General features: G+C 43.9%; 1 protein-coding gene across 4 annotated transcripts in view; it reads left to right on the forward strand.

Moving 5' to 3' along the window:
* LOC138566702 (ras-related protein ORAB-1-like) overlaps positions 1-13,775 on the forward strand; it is a 306,406-nt gene that overhangs the window by 84,728 nt on the left and 207,903 nt on the right. For all 4 annotated transcript variants that reach the window (XM_069644290.1, XM_069644293.1, XM_069644292.1 and 1 more), the window contains one exon: positions 3,214-3,309. In XM_069644290.1, the coding sequence (XP_069500391.1) occupies positions 3,214-3,309 (96 nt within the window). The remainder of the gene's footprint in view (positions 1-3,213; positions 3,310-13,775) is intronic.

A 13,775-nucleotide genomic window follows, 5' to 3' on the forward strand; every position in this document is an offset into this window, starting at 1 on the left:
TAACCCCAAGTCTGTTTCGACACCTGAATTTGACACTTTGTCCAGACAAGCACAACATACAGATATGGGCCTCGGGTGTCAAAGCCACCAAGGAAAACAGGGAACCCCATGCATTTCCGAAAAGAGGACACCCGTGGGAATTCGCAGAGGTATGATTTGCGCAATCGGCCCAGAATGCATTACCCAGAAGCCCCGGCAAAATCCATAATGTGGGTAAAACATTCTGGTCCGCTTTGCACAAGTTGGACCTCTGTGGATTCCTACTGGTGCCCTCTTTTCAGAAATGCATGGGGTTCCCAGTTTTCCTTGGTGGCTTGGACACCCAATGCCCAAATCTGTAGGTTATCTCCCCAAACCCTTTTGTGGTTACCAGTGGGTTAGCCGTTTCCCTTTGCGGCTAGATTGGTGAACCCACACATGTGAGTTAGTGTTTTCGTTGGGACACCTGTGGGAACACGGGAAGGTATGACATCTGTTGTTGGCGGCCTGTTTCGATGGTTGGGCAGAGTGAAATGTCTGAAAATTGTGTTTTTCTGAATTTGCCAGAGGTTCTCGGTAGTAGATTCTGGGTCGATTTGCGCAAGGCAAACCTCTGTGGATTCCCAAGGGTGTCCTCTTTTGGGAAATGCATGGGTTTCCCTGTTTTCCTTGCTGGCTTCGACACCTTAGGCCCAAATCTGTAGGTTGCCCACATGAACAAGGCTGCGCCGAAAGGCTTGGGGTTACCAGCGGGTTACCGTTTTCCTTTTGCGCCCCCAGTAGGTGCACCCACACGTGAGGTACCGTTTTTGCCGGGACACCTGTGGGAACGCGAGAAGGTATGACATCTGTTGTTGGCGACGTGTTTCGGTGAGTGGACACAGGGAAATGTCTCTGAAATTGGCTAGAAATGAAGACAATTCTCAGACATTTCGCTCTGGCCACCCAACGAAACACACTGCCAACAACAGATCTTCCCTCAGGGTATCCATCTGCTTCTGACTCGCCGTCGTAATCTTGTCCACCACTTCCCCGAGGAATTGTGTAAGTGCTGCATAGGTGACCGGCCCATCTTGATGCTCAGTAGAAGGGTCCGCACTCTGGGCACCAGCCCAGTCACCCGCCTGGTGGTCCCTCTGGTGCTCAGCTTCTGGGTCGTGCTCTTTAGGTCAAAATTTGGTAAGGGAACCATCTTGGGTCTTGCTGCCACTTTTGAGGGCCGAGGGGGTGGGAGGGTCCTTAGCTCTGTTCATGGTGGGGCACAGGCCTGAGGCTAGCTTGGTTTCTTTCACAAATTGTTGGCGTGGAGTGGCAAAGTAAGAGCGGGGGTCTCTGCTCTCTTGTGTATAGTTGGCTGTCCCGTATATGGGCAACGATCGCCCCTCCCCCACCTAGCTCTCCGTGGTGGGCCGTACTTCTCCGCCCGGCACGCAGGCCGAGTCCCAGCTCGTGGTGGGCTGGAGGCAACTCCGGTCAAGGCAGAAGACAGGATCAGGCGTCTCCTCGTTGCTCTAGTAGTGCCACAGGGGGTTCAGGGGGCCAACCGGTCCGCCCCCGTTGATTTAGGTCCGTGAGGGGAGCGTAAAGGCGCCTCTGTCTGGGGGGCGTGGGGCCTCTCCCCTGCAGCGCGTCGACTCCCGGGCTGTGCTCTGGATAAAACGCTGGGGGCGGCCAAGTTTAATGTCCACAAGACCGCGTTTGAATGGCAACCCCCCCTGCCCCCACTCGGTCTCCCCGCTGGATGTGATGCTTCCGGCCAAGCTTAATGTCCACAAGACCGCACTTGAATGGTGGGCCCCACCTGCCCCCGCTTAACGTCTCCTCGCTGGATGTGGTGTTCGTCTGATGGTATTGTTGATGCTAAATCCTCGCTGGATGTCGTGTTCGTCTGATGGTATTGTTGATGCTAAATCAGGATCCAAAACATCTGACAAAATATCTGAGGGTTAAATGGGGATGGTCGAAGTAGACCTCTCCCTTCTTTGTGCAGACTTTAGGAAGATATCTGATAGGATCTTGGCAACTCAAAAACTGGTCTCATCCATGAAAAAGTGGGGTTCTTGAAAGATCTGGTAGCATCTCTACAGTGTACAACAAATTGGAAAGGGTTGAGGATGCGGTGCAACCTCCTCGCTCCCACTGCAAGAACTTTAGGATTGTCTGCCTCCCAGAACAAATTGAATGTGACTCCAATGAATTATTCTTGGAGTGTTGACTGGTTGATCAGCTGCTCAACAAGGGTCTGTCGTTGTTTTTGACATTAAAGAGGGTGCACCTACCTCACCTCTGAGAGACAGTTGCTTGGCTCTTCAAATAGAGAGATTGAGACATGCTGCTTCAGAAGACCAGACACAACAGGTTGTTGATGGCTGAGTGCTCTCTAAGGTCTATTTATCCCCTGATTTCTCCAGGGAAGTCCAAAAGCAATGGCAATCATGAGTCAGTTAAGTAATGGCTCGAACACAGGGATTCTACTAGTTTTACCCTATTCCAAAATGCCAATAAAATGTCTTTATTAATTAAAAATGTTTGAAGGGATACTTACAAATACATATAAATTAACTTTGCATGGTGTTTCTTAAGCATCAGGGCTGCTGAATTACAAATATTAACAGACCTCTTCTTTTGAGCCTTTTTGCCATGTGTGCTCCCATACTTACTTTAAACTGCGTCTGTCCTTCCTGAATCCTTCATTAAACAGAATTCTCTTAGTAGAAGGTGAGGTTATTCTCAAATGCAAGCAGAAATGCATCCCCTATGAGACGAACGATACTCGGTCTACACATCCCGGGGGTCCATCCTTGAGGTGAATACAATACATGTGAGAAGATTAATTCCCAACTGTGTATGAGAGGAAGGCTTAATTTGTTTACATGTTAAATTTAGGGATACAATCAACCTCAGCAGTTTATTAAATGCATAACATGTTGGAAAACTGTGGCACATCCTAATCAGTGCACGAAAAAAGAACATCACTCATGGGAAGGTTAGTGATGGATCCACAGACTTGTATGATTTCCTGGTAATGAGGGTGTACACTGCATGCTACGGGCTACCTACCAACCATTGAAAGGTTAGTGGTATATCTCTGGCTACAGATGCACTTTAAGTGAAATGCATCAGACATGGAAGAGTTAGTGGCACAACCCCAGCTGCCAGTTGTTCTGTTACACAGTATTATAGGTTTGTCCCCATGAAGAAATTACATTTTCTTTGTCACTCCCCTTTTTCTAGGATGACACATACACAGACAGTTACATCAGCACCATTGGTGTGGACTTCAAGATCCGAACCATCGAACTGGAGGGCAAAACCATCAAGCTGCAGATTGTGAGTGCTTCAAATATGTTTGACACATTGGTGTCCATGCAGTCTGACTCCTAATCGACGTTGTATCCTATTTATCCAGTCTGTCTATGTTAGAGTATTTATGGCATCCATTTTTCAGTGTCTGCAGGTGCATTTGACACCAGACTCCAGTGGGCAGTTCAGTTACTATATAAACCAGTGTATAATTAACAGAAAACTGCCTAGGAGTTTAAGAGGGCTGAGTATTTTACACTTTGTAAGGCACTGCAAATGCTTTTGGAGGGCAAACTAGTACATATGGGTGGGTTTGAGCGGGGTTGGGAGCAGAATAAAGGTGTACCTTTTGAGGGAAAACATACCTTAGTCACAAGTAGGTCTAGTGACTTAAAAGTATCTCAGTCAACCTATTTGGGGTCGCTCTCACTCTCTCTCCCCGATAATGTGTTCAGATGTCTCAAAACTACAATCTCACTAAGGTAAACCTCCACATGGTGAATGGACACCCATCTTTGAGATAGTGGTTAGCACCAAGAGACCATGAAAAGGATAAACATTGTATAAATATGGCATAATGTTACATTGTATAAATGTAACAAATCAGGTTTTATGTGCAGTACTTGACAGAAAGTGGCAGGATGCTGGGTCCTGCATGGGCGTTCTAGGCAAATCACTGTAATAATGTCTGTGCCTTCAGACACCTCAAAGTTTTATGGCCACTGTAACAACCATTGCATTGTGTCAACTGAGCATCACTTGAGCCAGACACCTGGGACAGTGTGGGTATTATACCGGTATCACGAAAGCCCTCCTACTTAAGACATACCCTCCTAGACTACAAAAACCACCTGACAAAGCTGCAGGAAAAGATTCAGTATTTATTATTACTGGTCACTATTTTTCTGTGTCCTCAAAGTCTTCAAAATAGGAAGCAAGTCATTGTGGGATCATTAAAAGAACAGTGTCCTAGCTATAGCAAATATTAATAGCGACCAATAACAAGACATTGTAAAAAAAAACATACACTGAAAAGGAAAGCAATCAAACGGGCAGCAGACAAAGCCACAGCTTTGGGTATAAAGAGTGTGACCCTAGCTTTGAATGCTATTCTGTGTAGTATACCCGTTGTACCTTGACCTGACAGATATTTGCATTCTGGTGATTTTGAGTAGATTGTGCAGCTGTAAAACTATTGCACAGAGTTCAAAATGTGCAACCATTCTGCAGCCTCACACACATTCATTAGACGCAAACCCCTAATGTGTCTCTGTAAATAGCCCAGAAGGTCCGTAGCATTTCCCAATAGTTTTAGCTGACACTAGTTAAACTAGTGCTAGGCCACATTTGGTTTAGAAAATGTGTATGGTTTGTGGGTGTAAGAGCATAAATGTAGTGTCAACAATTATGTAATTTCCAGCTGCCCGCAGCCACTCATCGCTAGCACAAAGTTAGCGGATACCACTTTTTGTTTCTTGTGACCTACCTGCACTTTTCCCCCAGACCACGGTTTCTTCCTCTGTGGGTCTTCCTCTCCCACACCCCTAGTCTCCAAGTCCTTTGGGATGTATTCAGGCACCCTCCTCTGTATGCCTCACCCACAGTGCAAAAATGGGTTATCCCTGTCCTTTCAGTGTTCCTTAATATTGATGCAGGCTCCTAAAATGGATGCACCAGGACCTCAATGCAGCAAAAACATCTTTGGTTCTAATGCAATGTTGTTGTATGTTTTTGTATCAATCATTTCCAGTTTTATCTACAGTTTAGCAGCTGCCCATATTATCAGATTCTTCATACATTTTGTACAATTAAGGATGTATACCGTTCTAGTTTATACCATATCGTTTCTGTTTAAACCAAGTAGAGCATCAGTCATACCTTTTTACCCTTCTTTCCATAAATGTATGTGTCCACAAGTGGAGGTGTGACCAATTTGATTCTGCTCTATAGGAGTACAAGAAAGAGTAGGGATAAAAATGCCCACTCAGCCCTCACACCTATACAAACCAAGGCCCAACGTAATCATAAAGGTAAAAAGGGTACAATTAAGAGCTACACCTCCTTTGCCTTTTGTGGTAACGTGGGCCCAGGGAAGGCTATGCTCTTAAGGGGGGTGTGAATGTGATTCAATAGTGACCAAAGCAGAACAGTTCAAAATAAAGGGATTGTCCAATCAAGGTTCTCTAATAATAGATATACTTTAATAAAACACACTATCTGCAAGATAATTAAATAGAAAACACTGTGCAAAAGCCACCCCTATGGAAAGACAGAGAAAATGCATCAGGCTGATGAAAGTAGCACTCTGAGCATGAATACATCGGTGATGGGCAAATTGCCAACCACAAAAAAGGATGTCTTTGGGTGAAAGAAGATGCCAAGGTGACTAACCAGTCTCTAGGATGCAAGTCGAGTCGTTCCAAATCTCTTTGCAGTTGGTCGGGCTTCTAGCCACTGGGAGGGGTCAATGCATGATGCTCCAGCGGTTGAAGTCCGCGGGTGACGTCGTTAATGGTGATGATCTTGGGTACGTTGATGTGCAGCTCCGTGAGGTGGCCATTCGCGGGCTTGCTGGGCAGAGCTGTGGTTGTAACCCTTTTTCAGAGTCGGCGTGTGACTCGCCAGTGATTCGGGTTGGGTCCTGACATCGAGCAGTAGCTTCAGGCCTAGCATCTGATAGGCACAGTTAGGACATGATGCAGCGGCGAGCTGGTTGAAGTGCAAGCAAGAACTTGGATTGGGGGAGGAGCGCAAATGCCAGCACTGGCATCTTCCCTCTTGTTGAAGGTGCAGTGAACACAGAGCAATTTAAGTTCAGCAGAACAAGGGAGCTACAGATAGTCCGATCCACCAGCTGTTTTGAAGCCCACTCAGAAGGACTCGAGGACAGCAGGGTTCTATTCAGGCCTGCTCTGCCAGCTTTAGGGGATTTCAGTGCCGAATGGCAGGTCCTGGTCCAAAGTAAAGGTTCACCCCCAATGTGCCCTGGCAGTGGTTGGGGCATAATCTTTCTTATGCCTTGGATGGCTCCTTCTTCACTGCAGGCCGAGGGCTTTGGAAAGTGCAACGTTCCCACGGGAAATCCAGTGTGTTCTTCTCAGAAGCTTCAGAGAGAGTCTTTAGGTTGTCTTGAGAGGATCTAAAAAGTGGTGGGAGACCTCTTCTTTGAAAGGCAAATGCCTTAGTGGTCCAATCACTGTTCTTGAAAAAAGTGGACTTTGCCCTTCTTACATCACACACAAAGTGCTTTACTCTAGAGGAAGTGGAGGGGACACAAAGGAGAGGGGGGCAGAGAGAAACAAAATGGCGGAAGTGTCCTTCCACTGAACAGATCACACCTGACTACTCTAACTTCACCCCTTTCCTTCTCACTAGGATCAAAGGACTTTAGAAATGGAGCACCCTAGTGTGAGTTTACTCCCCATGAATGGGTGTGCTCTTTGGATGCCTAAGCACAGAGACACTGCCTGCTGTGTAGCTGTCCCTGGCAGAGGGTGTTGCCCGCCCTCACAAAGAGATCAAGGAGAAAAAAAAAGTATGAGGCATGCCCATTCAGGTTCCTGTCCTGTCTGGCTCAACCCAAATGCCCATCACCTTCGACAGCTGACTTTGGCTCACAGGACTGGGCATATTTGCGATATCAAATTGGATGTGGCTATAATAGTTACGAGAATACCATACAAATCCGACCAGGCAAAAATAATAAACCATCAAAAACAAATCCAGGCATACAAAAAGGGAATTCTCAACGCCAAAAAGAAATACTACGACAACCGAATCACAATAGCCACCAACACCCAAAAAGAACTATTCAAAATCATAAATGAAACGCACCTGAATGCAACAATACACTGGTACCTTCACAAAAACTATGCAACAATTTTGCAGACATCGGATCATACAAAGCAGACCAAAGCACCATGCCCCACCGATGCTGGAACTACAGATCAACCTTCACACAAATAGCTGGTGAAACGTAGCAATACAGCAGGCTCCTAATGGCCCCAATGCCCACCCACATCTATAAATCATTCCTTACACAAGGCCATTGGAATGCCACAGAAACCTCTTCAACCATTCACTCTAATCTGGGAGAGAACTGCATTCTTTTTAATCTGCGTACATCAAACCGCTCCTCAAGCATACTACGGCTGATGTGGAAGACCTCTCTAACGAAAGACCAATATCGGGCCTAGTCGGCAAAACTGCTAGAAACCTAAGCCTATGAACAAACACTGAAACATGTAGAAATACACCAACTATTGGACCAGGCACAAGTCGGCTTCAGACCTATGAGGGGGACAGAGATGGCACTTCTCTCTATCTGGGATGACCTAAAGACCAATGCAGATTCCAACACAAACTCTGCACTGATACTACTTGACCTCTCTGCAACATTAGTCAGTCAGCAACAACATCCTCATCAAGAGGCTGGAAGAAATTGAGATCACTGACACAGCGCTGCTCTGGATTAAATTGTTCCTATCTGAAAGAACAGAAATAGTATGGATAAAACCATTCAAATCCACGCTGCGGCTGACCTGCTGTGCGGTACTCTAAGGATCCTCCTTATCCTCACTCCTCTTCAACATCTACTTGACTCCACTAATCAACATCATCAAAAGGCATGGCCTCCCCTGCTACAGCGATGCAGGTGACACCCAAATCACCAACAAAATCTAAGATGTATAAGAGTAGAACACCACGCTAGTAGACTGTCTGAAAGAACTCTACGATTGGATGAACACAAACAGCCTCAAACCAAACCCAGACAAGACAGTAATCACAATCATATCCAAATACCAGGAAAGCAACCAGTACATCCCATGGCCAACAGAACAAGAAACAACGCCCACGCCATCCAAAATACTCAAACCTTGGAATCCTAATGTACAACAAGCTAACACTAGAACCGCAAGTAAACGCAATTATCAAGAAATGCTTCTTCCATCTACACATGATCAAAAAGATCTTACCATCACTCTCCTTTATGCACACAAGGCTAGCCATGATCTCCCTCATAATGTCCAGGATAGACTACGCCAAAAGCCTATACCTTGTAATTCCAGATTACCTACTGAAGAAACGGCAACGTATAAAGAATGCAGTGGGCAGACTCCTCCTCAAACTCTCACAAAGAGACCACATCACTCCTACGCTAAATATGCTACACTGGCTGCCAGTCAAAAAAACTAATCGCATTCAAAACAATTTGCATAACGCACAGAGCAGTCTATGGCAAGGAGCAGAATTCCAACAAAAGAAAAATCACAATTTACATGCCGACCAGAACGCTACACAACGGTACACAAGGAAAGCAAAAAACTTGGTGGAGAAGCATTCTCTTGCCTAGCTGCAAAAATGTGGAACTCACTCTCGAGAGAAATCCGAAACCTGAAAGACCATCTAAAATTCAGAAAACTCCTAACTCCTAAAAAAAAAACCTGGCTCTTCAAAATGAATGAGCAACACCCACACCCCTTTGCAAGAACACACATCGCAAGACAGAGGACTAGAACCACAGACAGAGGTCAAAGAATTAGAGGGCAAAGATTGGCGAACAAACTGATAAATCAGAGCCCAGGTAGCTCGTGGGCACAGGGAAGAGCTCCCCTCACCCCCAAGTGGCTCCATGGAGGCGATGGCAACTGCGCACCAGGACATGCCAAGGGCCAAAGCAGTGTAGGCATCCATTAGTCTGAACACGAGGAGAGGGTGGAGGAGTCATCACAAATAGCCCTGCAGACAACCCATAATCCGGCACAGAATATAGGAGGTAGACCTCCAACCCTAGCACACCACAATACACAACACTGGCAGGGACGCATACCACAGGTAGCCAAAACTGAGGAGGTACGATGGAGCACCGCCACTAACCAAACCACTAAAAATCTCATCCCTCTGCTTACACCTCTCAAGCTCTAAACAAAACCATACCTGCATTTCACTACACCCCAACAACAAAATACACCACAGAGCCTCGCACAGCTGCACACGACAACTACTGACCGAAAAATCACACCTACGTTAGTGAACGGTGTAAACCGAACTGAAGCTGCCAACAGCACATCGCAGCTCTCTTGTGCTTTTTCCCCGCTCACTCCTACTAACTTAACCTAACCTCTTGCTTTTCAAATCCGCCACAGCACCAGGGGACCACTCTGGTGGTGATAGTGCACAGTATAAATATCCGTTAACATAACATCCACCATACCCTAACTCTGGTATGGCTTATATTTACAGATTATTCTGCCACCAGGAGGTAGACCCATAATTATAGGGTTTTGGAACAGGGGTACACATCTTAAATGAAGCCCCTCCGCTGCAGAGACTTGGCTGTCACTGCAGCTGTCATATGGGCACATGTAACCTATGAATCTGCTCTGTGCCGCTGCTAGGGCAGGCACAGATCAGACACACTATGCTTTTAGCATGGAGCTTGAACCTAAAGTCCTTGCAGTAACACGCCATGCAATGATGGGATGCAGAATAATTCTTGCACCAAATAATAAAACCGACTCAGGAAGTTGTCAAAATTGCTCTTGACTGTTTTATCATCAATTGTCTAAAACGGGGAGTTGCAACAGACACAATGTACGTTCGCTTAAGTTCTCTCCTAAACATTTCATAAAAAACATTTATATACCAAACATTTGTCATGTGTGATGTCCTACTACATGGCAAATAGGAAAAGATTACGGGGAGTTGTGGTTGGACTAAGGGGAACATCTAAGTATTTTTTTTTTTTTTGTTCTTCTTTTTTTGCTTTTAATTCAATTCTTTAGCAAAAGTATAACACAAATCAGAACACTATACTTTCTATAAGGGATCGGGTTGTGATTAGACATTTACTATCAGGTGGACCAATTAAGCCTGCCTCTAGTGCAAGTCATCCTCAACACTTAAGTACACAGAATATTATTAGTTCTTAAACTAAAAAGCTCTTCGTTATATGGCCCTCTATAATTGGTTGACACTTTCATACAATATCTGGACCATCTGGTACACTAGCAGCACGTAACATCGCCCATGCCTTCTGCCATGCAGACTTGTCTTTGAACTTGGCCTTGTAGTAGGTTCTCTCCTCTGGGAATATACAGGAGTATGGGTACATGCTTATCACTGTTCTGGACTGCATGCTCACCTCCTATTTTCATCCTCGACTCACGCGACAGGAGACCACGATTCGGACCATTTCATAGCCTTTAATTGTCTTGAATTAATAAACTTGCCACTCGGTGTTCTTTCCTTAATCAAGGGATGATTTGGCTTCTCACGTTTGCTGCTTTTGAGAACAGATAACCAGTTATTGGCTGCTTCCAGTCTTGGCATCAGGCCAAGCAGCCTTTCTCGCTTCCTTGATGCTCTCGCACAATTCTTTGCTGCAACAGTTTTCACACGTGCAATCTTCATTCCACATATGAAAGGCGACTCAATTCTTAATTTCTTAATTTCGTCATCAGATTCCATACATCCTCTTCTTTAACCACTATTCTCGTGCGTCATGCTTATCTTTGTGATATCCCCAGCTTCTCCTTTTCTTGTTTTCATATTCCTTCTGGGGCCTTTTCCAAGAGATTATTATCTCTTCAGGCATACATCTGGTATGGCTCAACAGATTCCTTTTTGCGAACATTTGTCACGGTACGGTTACAATTATTGGTGTTAAACATGGTGCAGGTTCATGCTTCCAACATGCAGGCAGCAGAGGGTGGGATTTCCTGCAGAGGTATTCGGCTCCTCCTCTACAAGCTTATGAATGAGGAATCTGATCAGCATATTTCCCTTTCAGAAATAGAATTACCTGCACCAGTTTAATTTAATAAAAATAAAAAAAAACTGGTCTCCTACACCCTTGCCAAATGGCAATCCTTCACAGCATGTCTTTTATTGCAGTAAATTGGGGCTGATCTGATAAACATTCACTTAATTCCCACCAGTAATATTGAATTGTATCACAGTTTTGTGTATAAAACTAGCTGTGATGTGCCCTCCCAGCTCCACACACATCGAGGCCCCCTAGAATCCTCTTTTGCGATCCATTTGTTTATTAGTTTGTGTGTAATGTAGGTCATCGTGAGAATTAATGAATTAATTTATAAACCCACATTTCTGGATGGTTTCTAAGTGCACAGATGCTCTTTTGTAAAGTGGTGGTCCCATATTTTCTTAACTTTTTAATATGTTTTGTATTTTATTTTTTATAGAAGTGTATTATTCCTTGAAAATTAAAGTGCGTAGCCAAACAGCCATCTACTAAAGGCCTGTTGATGGCTGGAGCAATTTTATTGAGTGCTTTTCAAACCTTTAAAAATTCATGATATCATAGTTGGTACATTAAACTGGATGGTGGTGAAGAAAATGGAAATCATAAATGAGGACAGCACAAGACTGACATTAAATAAATCTTTGTATAGCATCTTACAGATAAGCAATCGATTGGTGACGGTGTAGGATAATGATATCATTTGTTCTAGGTATTATATATTACGGTTTTTAAGTATTATATTTTGTGTGACACTGTCGGTGGTTTGGGAATGGATGAAGATATGTCATATGGGGTGGCCATATAAAGGGGTCGGGCGATAATTGGAAAAAATGCTAATAGGAATATGTCTATAAATAAAGAAATACAAAATGGCTCACTTTTTGCCAGCCACCCCCAAAAGTTTTCTTAGACGAATGAAACCAGTACGAATGAGGTATGATTTATATAAGGGGATAGGCTTTTGATGTGATTTCTGATATCGAGTACACACAATCCTCCAATAGCTGGTACTCTGATATGCACACTGCAGGAAGGAGTATAATCAATGAAAGCGGTTACGTGTTTGCACTTATCCCGCACGCATCAGGGGCTCCTAAGGTTTTAGTTACACATCCAGTCCCAATTTGAGGCACAATGCCTGGTACATCTTGCACTATGAAGGATAAAGGGCACATTCCAGGCACACAGCGTGCAGTTGAGGAGCATTGATCTAGACCCAGTGTTAAGCAATGGGCAACACGAAATACTGCCAGTGTCTACAAATGCCAAATTTTTCCTTCTGAGGTTACTCAAATGGCAATGACAAATGACGGGGCACCACAGTGACGTGCCCGGCTGATGGACTGATCAAGTACAGCAGAGAAGCAATAGCCCAAATAGAGACTTCTTTTAATCTTTTTTTGGCTCCTGGGGTACAAGCAGCTGCTGCACTTTTATATCCCTGGAGGATGCTGAGAATGGGTCACTATCCCACGTCATCGAAACGGTGCACCATCTAGGTGTTCAAATGAAGAAAGAAGGTGGAGTTCAGCACACAGATTGGCTATCACTTGCCGTTGATTGGGTCTTGTCATCGTATTCTTCTTGGTCCTCTTCTGCACGTGCCAATTGGGTCTCCGATGTTGTGTTCATATAGTCCCTAATGGTGCAAAGATGATGGTATCAATTTGAGGATCTAAAACACCTTGAAAAAGGAAGAGAACACTATGCACACCTAATTTATGGATGTGGCTTAATAAATCTATTGAATAGTGGAAAGAAGTTGATTTATAATCTTGTAGAGTTCTAGGTGCAGGGGAGAAAGTTTCAACCTTGGCATCTAGGCTGGGGGGAAGTGAACAAGAAAAAAAGATTTCCAATTGGGAAACCCACGTCCCCTGCACACTATGGCCCAAGACTTCAGGGTTTTTTGTTTTTTAAACCTTATAGCGTCCTCTTAAATTAAGAGGAACCGAGTACACTGTAATATATTTCAAAGGTATTTACTGATAATAGTAATGTATTTCTTCAAACATGAAAACATGCAATTCCTTTGAGCAAAAAACATTCAGTTTGACAATGGTACCGTATAAAATACTTTAAAATGAAAGTAGCCCAACGCGTTTTGAGTAATTTTCACTCTTCATCAGGGGGAAAAAATGTATTTCAACCAATTCTACAAAAGAAAGCATTTATAAGAGAAGTTTTAGTTCATGTCTCTTAAATTTTGTACATTAAAAACATGTGGCCAAGCTTAGTTATCAAGTATTTCATTAGAAGAGTTGTTATAATGAATATATTAAAAAAATTAATCAACTTAGGTTCATGAAATAATACAATTGACGTACTATCACATGCTAAAGCGTGTTCAAATTTACAATGTGAATAATTCATCCAATCCTGATTCCTACTGTATCTAAAAGACTCAGCACATATCCCAACAGTTTACCCAATAGTAAGTTACAAATGGGCTTGATCTCTATATATGATTCAGAATATAAAACTCAATTTAATCAGGTTTTAAAGCCCTACCCGAAGGATTGTGTCTATTAACCAAGTGTTTCAAAAGTCAGTCTAATGCACCTTGATCGAGTTTTCTAAGAAATGACCTCATAAAGGTCCATCTGACTATTAAATAAAGCCCAAAAGACCGCAAACTAGATGAACTGATGCTTTTCTTACCTAACGCTCTGTCGGAACTTAAAACTAGTCACGTTTAAGGTGTGAACATTCCGTCTGTCTCTTT

The sequence above is a fragment of the Ambystoma mexicanum genome, chromosome 2p, assembly GCF_040938575.1.
Source record: "Ambystoma mexicanum isolate Mex_15411 chromosome 2p, UKY_AmexF1_1, whole genome shotgun sequence".
Classification (NCBI taxonomy): domain Eukaryota; kingdom Metazoa; phylum Chordata; class Amphibia; order Caudata; family Ambystomatidae; genus Ambystoma; species Ambystoma mexicanum.